This window comes from Larus michahellis, chromosome Z (genome assembly GCF_964199755.1).
Source record: "Larus michahellis chromosome Z, bLarMic1.1, whole genome shotgun sequence".
NCBI lineage: Eukaryota > Metazoa > Chordata > Aves > Charadriiformes > Laridae > Larus > Larus michahellis.
The window spans coordinates 54441226-54454968 of NC_133930.1; the positions used below are offsets into that span (position 1 = coordinate 54441226).

At 41.7% G+C, this 13743-nt stretch overlaps 2 protein-coding genes across 5 annotated transcripts in view; one reads left to right on the forward strand and one right to left on the reverse strand.

Moving 5' to 3' along the window:
• Positions 1-13743, reverse strand: part of IDUA (alpha-L-iduronidase) — a 72622-nt gene that overhangs the window by 57783 nt on the left and 1096 nt on the right. For all 4 annotated transcript variants that reach the window (XR_012584837.1, XR_012584836.1, XM_074569037.1 and 1 more), the window contains exon 2: positions 11268-11408. Coding sequence is in view for 2 of the 4 variants with exons in the window: in XM_074569037.1 (XP_074425138.1) it covers positions 11268-11408 (141 nt within the window). In the remaining 2 variants the exon portion in view is untranslated. The remainder of the gene's footprint in view (positions 1-11267; positions 11409-13743) is intronic.
• SLC26A1 (solute carrier family 26 member 1) lies at positions 1227-4730 on the forward strand. Its single transcript, XM_074569038.1, has 2 exons — positions 1227-1877; positions 3210-4730. The coding sequence occupies exons 1-2, from the start codon at positions 1257-1259 to the stop codon at positions 4728-4730; spliced, it is 2142 nt and encodes a 713-aa protein (XP_074425139.1). The 5' UTR covers positions 1227-1256.

Sequence of the window (13743 nt, forward strand, 5' to 3'; positions counted from 1 at the left end):
CTGCTAGGTTAATATGTGTCATCTCTTAACTCACAGTACTTATATTCAGGCATCCAGACTTTCCACTGCAAACCATAAGACAAGATTTGCCTCTTGTGGCATACCCTGTTTGACATTTTCCACCTTCCTGCTCCTATTTTTATTTTTAAACTGTTTAAGACAAATCACTTGCATGTTATACTGTTCTGCCCCTCAGACACGTCCCCACCTACTCCCAAACGATTTATGAAGGAACTAAGCTAACTTCAACTTAATCTGACAATTCAGCAAAAATGCAGAGATTGAGTTTGGTGAAAACAGTTGTGTTCATAGAGGCAAGAGACACGAAAAGCACCTCCATCTGGAGAACACAAATTTTCCAAGTCTTTATGTATCAGAAAACTGACATGCAGAAGACCCATAGGAAACACCACTTTGTTTGTTCTGCGGCCCACAAAATTATTTGTTGCATCTTATTCCCTGGAGAACAAAGCTAGAGTGACTATGGGTTTAAATCTGAAAATACTAACATGTATCACTCTTATGAGATGGCAAGAGATTCCATCTAGCTGCATGGTCCATATGTTGCAAAATGGGTATTTGTGAGGAGATGCTTATTAATTAAGGGAAGCTGCATATCAAAACAATCTACAATTCAACAAGTTAATCTTATGTAGCAGCTTCTGAAAGTCCATCAATAGTTTGTCTGCGAACTTTTACATATGACTAAATTGTTGCTCTCCAGAAAACTCTGCTTTACATCTTCTACGAACAAAATTTTTCTCCTGTGCATTGAGGACAGCTGCAGTGATATATCACTATACCACACGAGTTCCACATCAGTGACTACAAGATGCATTATTAGAAACACCATAGCCTGCCTCACTAGTATATAGTTTATTTCACACCATCAAGTGCTGCCTCTGATCACAGAGACCTCTATGATGGAGCATTAGGAAGAGCTGATGGAAACATCTGTTGTACAAAGAAATGACTGATTCAAGTCCATTTTTCCTTAGTAAAATAAACTGGATTCAATCAAATGTACTCTTAAATGTCTAAAAGAAAGGGCTTAATCTGCAGATTTATTTCTTAGTGTTATGTGTCACTAGAGCCCTGTGATGGTGTTCTTGTTGGGATGATGCTTCCTTAAAGGCACAACTGGGTGACAAACTTCTACGTTAAGCATCTGTGCTCAAAAAAATTTCATGAACTGCAACCTAACAGCTGTTTTCTTCATATTGCAGGAACACACACATCAAGTAAACACTGGGACAATGGAAAGACCACTTGAGGCTATCAGGATGGAAAATAACACTTCTTCCTGCTTTCTCATGGAAAGAAAGACTCGTGCCAAAATTAACAGGAAAGAAGTCATGCTAGCTAAGCTGAGGAAAAGCTGCTCCTGTACCCCAAAGAAGCTGAAGAACTTTGTCATGGACTTCTTTCCTGTTTTACGATGGCTCCCTAAGTACCATTGCAAAGAGTACATCTGGGGGGACGTTATGTCCGGGTTAGTGATTGGGATCATTTTGGTGCCCCAAGCAATTGCTTACTCACTGCTGGCAGGTCTGAAGCCCATTTATAGTCTTTACACATCATTCTTCGCCAACATCATCTATTTCTTAATGGGCACATCCCGTCATGTCTCGGTTGGCATTTTCAGCCTGATAAGCTTAATGGTAGGACAAGTTGTGGACCGAGAACTTCTCTTGGCTGGGTTTGACTTGAATGATGATGCTCCACCAGCCTTGGGTGATGGCTCTCTGCAGAATGACAGTCAGACCAACACAACTGCCTTCAACCTTACAATTGCAGGGATGAATGCTGAGTGTGGGAAAGAATGCTATGCTATTGGCATTGCTACAGCCTTGACATTTGTGGCTGGAGTGTACCAGGTAAGTGGTTGCTGACTTCCAGAGGCATGATATGAAGTTCCTAAAGCTTCTTTGCATGACATAAGCTTTAGTTTGACTCTCTTTCAATGAGAGATACAGCGTCAGTTCACTTGAATGACCTTGGACTGTTTTCTCCAGGAAGCCTAACTGTAGGCAACTCAAAGAAAGCATGAGGTAGGCAGTTTTCTTAGCTACTAGCAAGCACAGGTAAAACAAGTCTTATGCAAGACTGTTAACATTGTTTTGACACTCTGCTGCCTCTTGGCCTTGTGTCTTTCATGGGGCAATGAATCTAATACAGATCTTACCATGAGGGAAATTCCCAGGTAGCTGTGCACTTCTACAATGAAGAAATAACTCTGTTTCCCTAGATGCTTTAATAAAGGTGCAGACTCACTCACCTAATTCTACACAGGTTCAGAGTGTGCTACTCAGTGTTTATTAATGGGACTGTGTTGTACCAAACTGCTGTTCAAAGATAATTCAGAAGCAGAAAGAACAAGAGGGGAAATAGATTGACTAACCTACTTTTCAGACAATGGCTGTACTAGACTCTTCGAGACTTACCAACATACTGTCTGACACAAGGATATCAAGAGAACACAGAAGGAAGCATGATGAACATACTTACCTATTAATTGTATAAATATATGAAATAAGAAAGAGATAGCTATCTTCCTGTTTACTAAGAAATTTCAGGTCACGTTTACGACCTTGTGAAGCTGTATTTTCCAAAGCCATCAAAGGAAGGATAAGCAACTAGTTAAGGGCAGTATTCTGGGATCTGGGAAAGTTTGTGAGCATTTCTGCCACTTCTGACTTTAGGCATGCCACAAAGGCTGTCTGTGCTCCACTTCCCCTTCTAAAATTAAAAGTTGTTTAATATAAGAGTGCCACTAAAGAAGGGATCTTAGCTGTTGTCATTCAAGTTCTGTTTACAAAGAAATGGCCGTAAGTTTCAACTTTCTTCACTTTAAGACGCGAAAAAAGAAAATTGGTTTTGGTATAACAGAAGCATTTTTGGATCCATTGCTCTTTTGCACGGGAAATAAGTCAGACAAGCCATTTAAGTGGAGTCACTTCAGACCAATGTTTGATTGACCCTGTGTCAAACTCCTCATTCACCTTTCAGTTTGTAGGATCTCACAACAGTAAAAGAAATCACATGTTTTAAAAGCAGACTGGAAACATAAAAGGATAATTCCTGTTTTAAGATTCAAATAGCCAAATGCTATCTTCTTCCAGCTAGTTCTCTCCCATCTGTACTTGATTATTTGCAGCAACATTTAAGGCTCATCTCTTTTTTCTTTTTTTTTTTCTGTGTCTCCTCAGGTTCTAATGGGAATCTTTCGTCTGGGTTTCGTATCTATGTACCTATCTGAGTCTGTACTAGATGGCTTTGCAACTGGTGCTTCCTTAACCATTTTAACAGCTCAAGTGAAGTATCTGATTGGAATAAAAATCCCACGTAGCCAAGGGCATGGGATGCTTGTTATTACCTGGATTAACATTTTCCGGAACATTTCTCAGGCTAACCTTTGTGATGTCATCACAAGTGCCATTTGTATCGTGGTGCTGGTCACTGCTAAGGAACTGGGAGATCGGTATAAGCATAAGTTGAAATTTCCTCTTCCCACAGAGCTGGTAGTTATTGTTGTGGCAACACTGGTTTCACACTATGGGAAGTTAAATGAAGTGTATGCATCCAGTGTTTCTGGAGCTATTCCAACAGGATTTATTCCCCCCAAGGTACCACATTTCAACTTAATGCTCCGAGTTGCTGTAGATGCTTTGCCTCTTGCCATAGTCAGCTTTGTCTTTACTGTATCCCTTTCTGAAATGTGTGCAAAGAAATACGCTTACACCATCCGAGCCAATCAGGAAATGTTTGCTGTGGGGTTCTGCAACATCATTCCATCTTTCTTCCACTCTTTTGCAACCAGTGCAGCTCTGGCAAAAACACTCGTCAAAACATCTACAGGCTGCCAGACTCAAGTCTCTGGAGTAATTAGTGCAATGGTGGTTTTGCTGGTGCTGCTCTTCTTGGCACCTCTCTTCTACTCCTTGCAGAAGTGTGTCCTGGCTTGTATCATCATTGTCAGCCTCCGAGGAGCCCTGAGGAAGTTCCGAGATGTGCCAGCACGGTACCACGTGAATAAGGTGGACACACTTGTTTGGGTTGTTACCATGTCTGCCTCTGCCTTGATCAGCACAGAAATAGGGCTGTTGGTTGGCATTGTTTTCTCCATGTTATGCATCATAGCTCGGACACAGCGGCCACGGACAGCCCTGCTCGGTCAGATCCAAAACACCAGCTTTTATGAGGACGACTTAGAATATGAAAATCTCTCGTCAGTTCCAAAGGTCAAAATATTCCGTTTTGAGGCCCCACTTTACTATGCAAATAGAAACTATTTCCTGAAGTCTCTGTACAGGTTGACTAACTTGGATCCTAACCTAGAAGCTGCTAGACGGAAGAAATATGAGAAGAAGGAGAAGCAGCATCTGAAAAAGGGAGATCACACAACTGCTAATGGACTGGGTGTTGGAGAAACTACTCTGCAGCTAGTTCCTAAGCAAATTGATTTCCAAGCCCTTGTTGTAGATTGCTCTTCCATCTCATTTTTGGACACCACTGGAGTTAATACTCTAAAGGAAATCCTGAAAGACTACAAGGACTTAAATATTTCTGTTCTCCTGGCTTGCTGCAATCCCTCAGTGATAGACTCTCTGAAAAGAGGAGGTTACTTTGGGAAAGATTTTGGGAGTATACAGGAAATGCTGTTCTACAGCATACACAACGCTGTGCAGTTTGCAAAAGACCAAAAGCTTTCAGCAGATTGCTCAATTTAATCCTGTGTCTTCTGGACAATTCATTACAAAAGTGGCAGATGGGGAGGGGCAGTTTGCAATAATTAAATTATCAGACACACTGTTGGCTGTGTACAGCAATGGGCCTACAAGCCATTCTCCCTTTAAGAGCTCTGCTGTTTGTCAAATGCCTCATAGAACAGCCCAGCCACTGGGGATGCAGTCCAGGACCCGGATGGAACAGGTTGGATTATTACCCAAACCTTCACTTTAAAATGCAGGTGATGTGCAATAGGGCAGTTCAGGATTGACTTCCTACCTTGTGCCATGATCACGTGTGACCCAACATACATCATGGTACTGTCGTGCTGGAAGGTCTGCCCAATGTCAGCTGACTCTCCCACTGATTTAATTGCTAGTTTGTTTTAAGATGGCTAAGCCATCTCCATGAAAATGCAATCAATCTAGCATCTTGGATATATAATGGTTTAAATTCTGGCTTTCAAGGCCCTCCCCCTTTCATCATTCTAGGTGTGCTTCTAAACAACTAGAAGCCCACTATTTGCATACTAATAAAATGTATAAAATATTATTGAATGTGGCATGTCTCTCCACCTTGATTACACAGGCTGGAGTCACCTATGTTATTAGCTTCAATCTGTGGTAATTAGTTACTGATGGTTGTGATACCCTTAGCAACGCTGAAAAAAATACAACTCTGATGCACTATTTTGTCAACTAGTAAAAGGATCAACAGGATTAAGAAAAATGAATGGCTTTAACTGTCAGTCAAACAGTTACCCAGGCAGTTGCACCATCCAATAAAAATAAGTTGCCTCTGGTGGGCAGACGCAACTCCAATTCAGGAACATATAAGGACCACCAAACGTAAAATCTCAGAACTGTGATGCAGCACAGTATGTTCTTCCTATAAGTGCCTGCCTGGGTGCAAAAAAGAAATGTGAGAAAGGAGGGTAGGGTGGGAAGGTAAATCTGTGACCTGCCTAGAAGGGGAGTGATGGGTCAGTCAGAACTGGCTGGCTGGTCTTCTCTGACGCCATCAATGCTAATGAAACTTTACAGTAGCACAGCTGGGCCAAGTAAAGAAAGCAATGCTTTGTAAGTTGTGTATCCCCATATGCTTTAAAAATTCCACCACTATTTGTACATACTACAGATGTTTGGTGTTTTTGTTTTGTTTTTGTTGGGTTTTTTTTAACTCCTATCATGTTATTCTTTGATTTAAGGTCCACTAAACTATGTTTTCCAGGTCTGGGTTACTTTCTATAAGAATTTGCATTAACTGCTGTTCATTCTGCTTTATGTCAAATGATACCACCAGAGTCAGTTTTGTTGTTATATATGCATGTTTCCTCTTTACAAATAAGCATAGATTTAGATTTTGATTGTAACAGTTAGTATCCATGGCATTGGCAGAATATCCTCTCATATTCCAGCTTATAATTACCTGCATGAAAGGTAGGACAGTTGCACTATCTTTCTCTCCTTATTCATGATTGGTTCACACATAGTACCAAGCATGGAAGGAAATTCTATCACACCTGTGCCTCTTACAACTAGCGGACTCTAGAAATAGGCTTCATGTATGCAGAAGCCATTTCTCTGCTGTGCCATTTAAAAAAGTAAACATCAGGTCAACACACCACATGACTTGCTTATTTCAACTTTTCAGGTCACTGAATGAAAGAACACTCAAACTGAGGTTCTCCAGGTGTCCCAGAGCCTGTCTGGCTCTCAAGAACAAATATTTTGTTAAAGGAAAAGCAGTGCACTCTCAAAAGATAAAATAAAAAAAAAGTCTTCACAGGGATTGAGAATAACACAATATTAGGCAAGTGATTCAATGCTGACATTTTCATGCACTCATTATAAAAAAGCATATCAGCTGCGCAGTTAGTACTGCTAGAGCAGTAAAACCTGACACAAATGTCTGTCAAGATTAAAGGATTGACCATTGGCAGCATTTTTCTGCCATAAACAATTTAATCACATTATTCTTTAAATTGCTGGGTTGGTATGCCTACCTTCTTTCTGTCATAAAAGCAAATGGGCAGACCCCAACGACAAACTATTGCTTTGTGTCTGCTTTTGTTTCTAACGATTCTTTGATCCGGGGATATCTCTTTGAAGGTCCTGCCAGGGCCTAGCATGAGGAAGTGCGTTTACAAGAGTTACTGCCAGACAGTATCAATATAGACACTCTTAGGCTGTTGCGCCAAAGCAAGCTGTCATTGGAAGTCAAATAGAATTGTTTCAGTACAAAACAACACACATCCCAGCAATCTAGACTTCTTTTATCTTTATGGGTCAAGCTACCAGCCTAGAACACAAAGGAAAAAATGTAAAAATACCCTTAACTCTAGATGAATCTCACCTTAAGACAGAAATTAAAAGAGAGATTCCAGCGGAAGGGGTATCCTTGCAACAGTTTCTGGAGAAAAATTAAGAGAGGCTGCCCTTCTCTTATCCAGCAGGCTGAGAAATTAAGTCAGAAGTCTCTTTTTCATCGTATTTATTGTAAGAACGGCACTAAAGTTTCAGCAAAGAAACTTGGCTTGCATAAGAGTGGGGTAAGCTTTAAGACTTTTATTGGAAAGAAACTATTGACCAGAATAAATCAGAAGAACAATTTTCTGTTGGCAGAGCTGGCTCACAATCAAGTTGTTGTGTTGTACAATGTCAAACACAGCAGGGAAACAGCTTTCAGTGCTATCATGTGGGAGTGATGATGCTGGGAGACTGTAAATTATTTTTAAGCAGTATGTAAAAGGTAACTAAAAAAAGCAAGCCTTTTTATGTCACGTTTATGTTTGCTATACTGCATTATGCCAAGATCAAAGGTATGAAGATTGAAAATGTTGAAAACTGCTGATTTTCTTCTATTCTACCAGGAATTAGGTACTGTGACTTGGAGAAGAGATGGGGATAGGATTGCAATTCCAAGTAGGTTAATACTAATGTTGAAATAAAGTATTATATGTGTTTTAGGAAATGTTATATCTAACAAGTAGATTGACTATATTTTTGTTCACTGTGGTGCCTTGTATAAATCATGTATCCAACAACCTTTAGAACTGCTACATAAGAATAGGAAAGGGTTCTTAACTTGCAGACGGCGTGGGTCCCATGGAACTGGACAAAGAGTTGGGAATCTTTACCTCAAACTCTCCTGTTAACCAGTGCACCATGGCCAGAATGTGTGGTCTAGGTGTCAAAATTGCTGTATTTATTGGCACTGGTAACTAACAACCAGGGAACTGTCCAGTCCATGAAAGACACCTTGGGTTCCCCCATAAGCATTAATATTCCTGTGTCACATGACATAGAGACCAATGTGTGCTTTTGGTTGGAAAATAAAACCACCAGTTCTTTCAAAAGAGTTTGCCTCGTGGTATCCTTTCACAGGTGGTGAAATTACAGGATAACTTGGAATACAGAAAAAGATAAGAGGTGGGTTTGCTGTCCTAGAAAAGGGTTAAAATATGGGGATGCACTTGGCATTGGGGGCTTAGAAGACATAATGAGAAAGACCATTACAGAAGCAAGAAGGGGAAGGTGGCAGTCTTTTATTTGAGCACATCTGCTTCTTCAGAGGAACATTCATGGCACGTTTTTACAGATGGCACAACTGTAAGGAAAAGCAATGCCTGTATCTGTTAGCCTTCCACAGGTGGTGGTGTCTCCTAGTCCTGTTTTCTCCAAGTGCTCTGCTTCAGTCAAGTACCTACGATCACCTTCCAAGAAGCCTTCTCTACTCACCAAACCCAGGACACAACATAATTTTGGTGTTACAGCGTTCTCACTCAAAACCACTTTATATTCTTCTGGAAATCGCTGGTTCAGGAAGAGAATTGCACACGCACAGAATTTAGCATCAGCACGGAACTCCTCCTGTTCGGACTTTCATTCTTGCCCCTGTTGCTTCTTTCAATCCCAATGTTTGTCTGCAGGCTCCATGCTCTCTCTCTTTCCAAACCATTGCTGCCACTCAGTCCGCTGGTTGTCCTTTCACAACTTAAATGTCTTCTTGTCTTTGACAAATGCACGTTTTTGCAAAATGAGCAGTTTTAGCTTGGTTCTAAACCGTAGCGAAGTTGCTAATTTCTACATGTCAAAGCTCGTCTAAATATTGACCCTAGTGGGTTAGAATCCTACCCTTGAGGCACTACAGCATTTCTGGGGCTTCTTGCTTGACTGCAAAGTTTCCATGCTCCTAGAATTTTGATTGTGTCAGGACTGTGTCCCACTTTGAAGGACTCCGTGCCTCACTCCCTGCACAGGCTGAGCAGAAACCATGACAGACACATTCCTTTCTCTCAATCATTTGTCAAGCCTGATCCAACACGTGGCACAGCTGAGACAGGCTGCTAGGAGGGATTTTGGCCACTGACTGTAGATGCGGCTACCTTCTTTTCTAAGGTACTCATGATTCTTCTAAGTCATTTGGTTGCAGAAACCTGAAAGACCCAACCTGTCTCCCAGGAGAAACCTCTGAGATCTCAGACAGGGACTCCAGTGACAGTTGTCCTTGCCCCTGCTGAAGTTGGGTCCTGCAAGAGTGAGTATAAAACCCACAGCCCGGTTAAGAGAGGGAAGCACAGCACAGGAAAGGGTGTTTGCTGGGAAACTTCCACAGCAAAAGATGGCAAGGAGGAGCTGTGTCATCTGCTATATTCACAGATGGACTAACATACAGAGGCAGCTCTGGGGTACAGATGCAATACTAAGCTGAGTGCAGGACCTCCAAACACCTTCCCAAACTAACCTACATACACAAGCTCACCCTAATACCTAGGAAGAAAATTTCTCCTGTTCCTTGTGTACACTCTGAAACCCACTACTCCTCTGCTCACATCCCATTTCCAGAGTCTGAGCTCTCCTCCTTATTGCTTCCTCAAACTCACAACTGGTAAATTACCATCCTCCTGTGTCTGGGACAGCAGATGCAGTAATGATGTGGATTGTAAATATGCTCACCGCAGCAAAAGCCTAAGCCAGACAGAACTTTAAGAGCTATGGGGTTTTTATGGTTCGTTTTTCCTCACAGACCAATCACTCCTGTTCTAGGAATTTGTATTTGGTTCTTACCAGTAGGCATATTGGTACAAGTGTGTTTAAGCCGAGTTAAATGGGACTTGAAAATCAAGGAATTCCAATGTTGTCCTCCTAAAAGTCTGACATGTATTTCCCTAGAACTAGAAATGCTATTATGTATATGAATCCTTTTGAAAGAGGCTATTCTAAAGTCACCTTGTTTTAGTTGTCACTACCTGTCACTCACTTGATGCAGTGCACAGGTGGGTTCAGGATGCAAAAAAACCCTCCCAAGTTAAGTGGAAAGAAGATAGAAGTAGTAATAAAATAGTGGCAGCTTTCATTTGGACCTCTCATTAAGTCAGACCTGTTTTCATCTCATTAATCAGAGGGGTTTTTTGCTGTACCATATCTCCTAAATTAAAGGACGGAAAAGTCAGGTATCTTTCTCGTCCCTCAGCACTGTCCTTAGAAGGGCTAATGGCTAGCAAAGCACACAACAGGATGGGTGAGAAGTCTTCTTTGGGACAGGATTGCCACCTGAAATGGTTTGGTAAGGAATGGACTGAATTTATGCCTATCACCCTATTTCAACCCATTCCTAGCTTTCACCAAAGACCCATCTAACCTAGAAAGGGAGCATAACACTGTGACCTGAATATTAAAAGTAGGCCTATGGCCAGGAGGACCCCTAGGTACACGTGCAAACAGCTAGGATGTGGACAGGAACCAAAGTCTCAAAGTCTGGTTTTTGCCAGCAGCTCTTCTCAGTACTGAGTAGTTGCTGGTGTTACTGCACTAAGATCAAACTCTGCTGGACTCGAAGGAACAGCAGCAATGAGTGTGAGAGTGAACATCAGTGTGAGTCTTGAAAACCGCTGGAATGACCATTGCCTGGAATCCAGCCATAGAGCTCCCTCTGTAACATTGGTCATATATGCCCTGACTGCAAAGCAGAACTCTTCCTTGCTTAGGGAACCACTGAGAGACTCCTCTAGAGCTCTCTTTTCAAGACTGTGCCAAGCAGTATTTTAGAAAGGATGCACCCAGTTAAAAAAAGCTGCACTAGAACCTTGTACACGCAATGGTCCATGAAACCAATTTCTGCTAGCCTGAGGCCTCTCTAGAGGTCGTGGTACAACTGGGAATCAAGATGCTGAGGCGTAGCCATGGCAGCAAGGGAGATGTGGAATGACTGTAGCATATGACCTGAGATGGCCTCGGTAAAACTTGACCAGCACACCCACAAGATTCTTCAGACAAAAGGAAACCTTAAACTGATCCTTAACCTGTTGTTAGGGCACAATGCATACAGGTTAGCCCCATCTTTCTCAACACAAACTCTCTCTTTTTTAATCTTATACACCCCCAAATTGATTATCCTCCATTGGCACTTACCTGACTTACAAGGAAGCAAAGACATGCCCAGGTTGCAATTATACTAAAAATATATCAAAGTGAGCAGCTGTTGGGCACTTTAATGCGTCACATTTTTCCGGATTTTGACTTGAGGTGTTTGCTTACCTGAGAGCAACTAATTCCAGTAACCAGTGAATTCGAACTTGTTCAATGCCACCATGCGGAACAGAAGAAATGTAGGCAAGGTTCATCTCTTGGTCTTTGCTCAGGTCAAATAAGTCAGCACGGCTGTGAGGTAAAGGAGGGCTTCAGGATAGGACGGACAGAAAAGAAACACATTTCAACATTAACTGGCAGCTCCACTGGGTATCCAAACACCCCTATCCCCATACCACCTCCAAGATGCTCTCTGGCATGACAAGCACTGTCTAACATGAGATGAAACCAATATGGAGTTGCAGGTTATTTGGGGCTAACTGGCTACGCATGTAGTCTGCCAAAGCAGAACACAACTTGGGTGCATCTCATTGCAATGCTCAAAGGAAAGGATTACACACAGTCATTGCTGCACAGATAGCAACGTCAGGCAGCACTAGCCTGAAGAAGCCACACATTGGCAGTCACCTTGTCTCTGAGTAACTAATCACAAGGGAACTCAGTGTCTTTTAGGCTTTGGAGTGGAAGTCAGACTTGCTGAGGCCTGCAGTAAGACAGATATGGGCTTCCTACTGATGTCCATGCAATGACACCAACTCTTGCTTTGCTGTGGAAGCTACATTCTTAGAAGCAGAATTAGACCCTCAGGGCCTCCACATTCTTCCGCCATGCTCACCTCACTTCTAAGCATAAGGAAGCACAGCAATATGTGGCTTGAGGTTTGGTTTCTATGTTTGATACTCTAAGCAGTTTAACCTGCTCACGGCTATACAGAAATGATCATGACTTTCATGTCTACTTATTCTACTGAAATTAACATAACACTGCAGCAAATTTCTTCTGCCTCTATCTCCACAGATAAATGGAGGAAGATATCACCCCTACCCTCCACAAGTCAGAAATTTAGAACACTGTCCAGTTCACTGAGTTTGGGCATCCTTATAGGTTCTCATTAAGCTTTCTGATAATGTTCAAACCCTGAGTGTTAAAGGATTTGTATTACAAGAAAGATAAACCAACATTGTCCCCAAGGTTTGGTAAAATATTTCCATGTGTCTTCATGTTGCATAGACAGGTGACTTGTGCTCTAACTACAGACTGTATATTAATTGCATAAGTGAAAAACTAACATTGTTTATGCTTTGCCTACTGTGATCTGTCTTCTCTGATGGGTGGATCAGCTCTGTACAGACTGTAACTATGCTGGGAAGAGTCAGACTGTCATTCTCTCCTGCTCTGTAGCCCTCCAAATATTCATCCCACCTCCAAGGACCAAACCGAATGAACCTGCTTCTGTGTTACCACCTGTGCGCAAAAGGGGAACAGCTTTACCCCACCTGGACAAGAACTTGATGCAACTTTTGTCTTAGATAAGATGCTGCCTATCTACTACCCCATCTCCTGCATCCTTATCTGAAAGTGCAGATCTTGACACAGATTACATCCTCGTAGCGCTTCATACAAATCACCCAGCACGTGTGAGCCCCTCTGTGCAACTTCACCAGTATATAAGGCACTTAAAAACCATCTCCCTGAGATGCCTTCAAGTCACACAAGTGAGATTGAGAAGTTACCAACTCCACTCTTTCTAAAAATGTACCAGTCATTTGGGTCTTTTTAATTGTTCCAGTGGATAATGCCATTTTTTTATACATACACATATACGTATACATATAATGTTTATGTTTTTTGAAGGAGTGCTTTACTACCACTCTTGAGATTGAAACCTCCTTCAGTTCAAGCAGAGGCAAAGACAGAAATCAAGGCATAAAGCATTCACTTATTTTTACTTAGTCCATGCTGAATAAATACTCCGAAATTCATGTTCTGCTAGAGAGAAATCTAGCAGAAATCATGATGAGATAAAGAAGAAAGCGGGAAAAACAGTGGGTTTTGTTAGTGGTAGTATCAGTATGTCTGTTCCTGTTCTGAGGGGAAAGTGCCCACCCAAGAGAACATCAAGCCTTGCAGTCCCCCCCGCTTTATCAACTGCCAATCCACAGCTATGTATTTGCCCAACTGTTTGAAACTCTGATGTAGAAAAGAAGCTTTAATAACCGGAATCTAGTTCCGTCACAGTGTGAGCTTTCAAGGGAGCTGGGATCCTACAACTTGCGAAACACCAGTGTTGGCCAGATGTTATAACCGAATAGCTGCTGACCCATGGAGAGCCTCTGCTTCTGCAGCTGCTCCTCTGCCTTCCCCCACATGCTTTTCATGTTTGCAGCTTTCCAAAGTTTGTTTCGTACAATTAAAATCATGTGTGTTTCTTGGGCTGTAGTTTAAATGGGCAAAACACACTGTTTTTTAAGGCAGTTTCTCATTAATGTTTCCTAATATTGCAAGCAAAAATCAAAACAAAAAAATGAAACAGCAAAAGAAAAATAAAATTATAGAAAGCCCAAACGTTTCTCTTTATTAGAATGTATTTTAGGTCCCATTCCATTTTCCCACCAACATGGAAAAGTACTGGAAAATTTTTCAA

What these genes read in the sequence shown, in the direction of transcription:
- SLC26A1 (XM_074569038.1), top strand. Translation starts at nt 1,257, where the DNA reads ATGGAAAGACCACTTGAGGCTATCAGGATGGAAAATAACACTTCTTCC. An exon ending in TTGTGGCTGGAGTGTACCAG is followed by an intron (nt 1,878 to 3,209) that starts GTAAGTGGTTGC and finishes GTGTCTCCTCAG; the next exon opens with GTTCTAATGGGAATCTTTCG.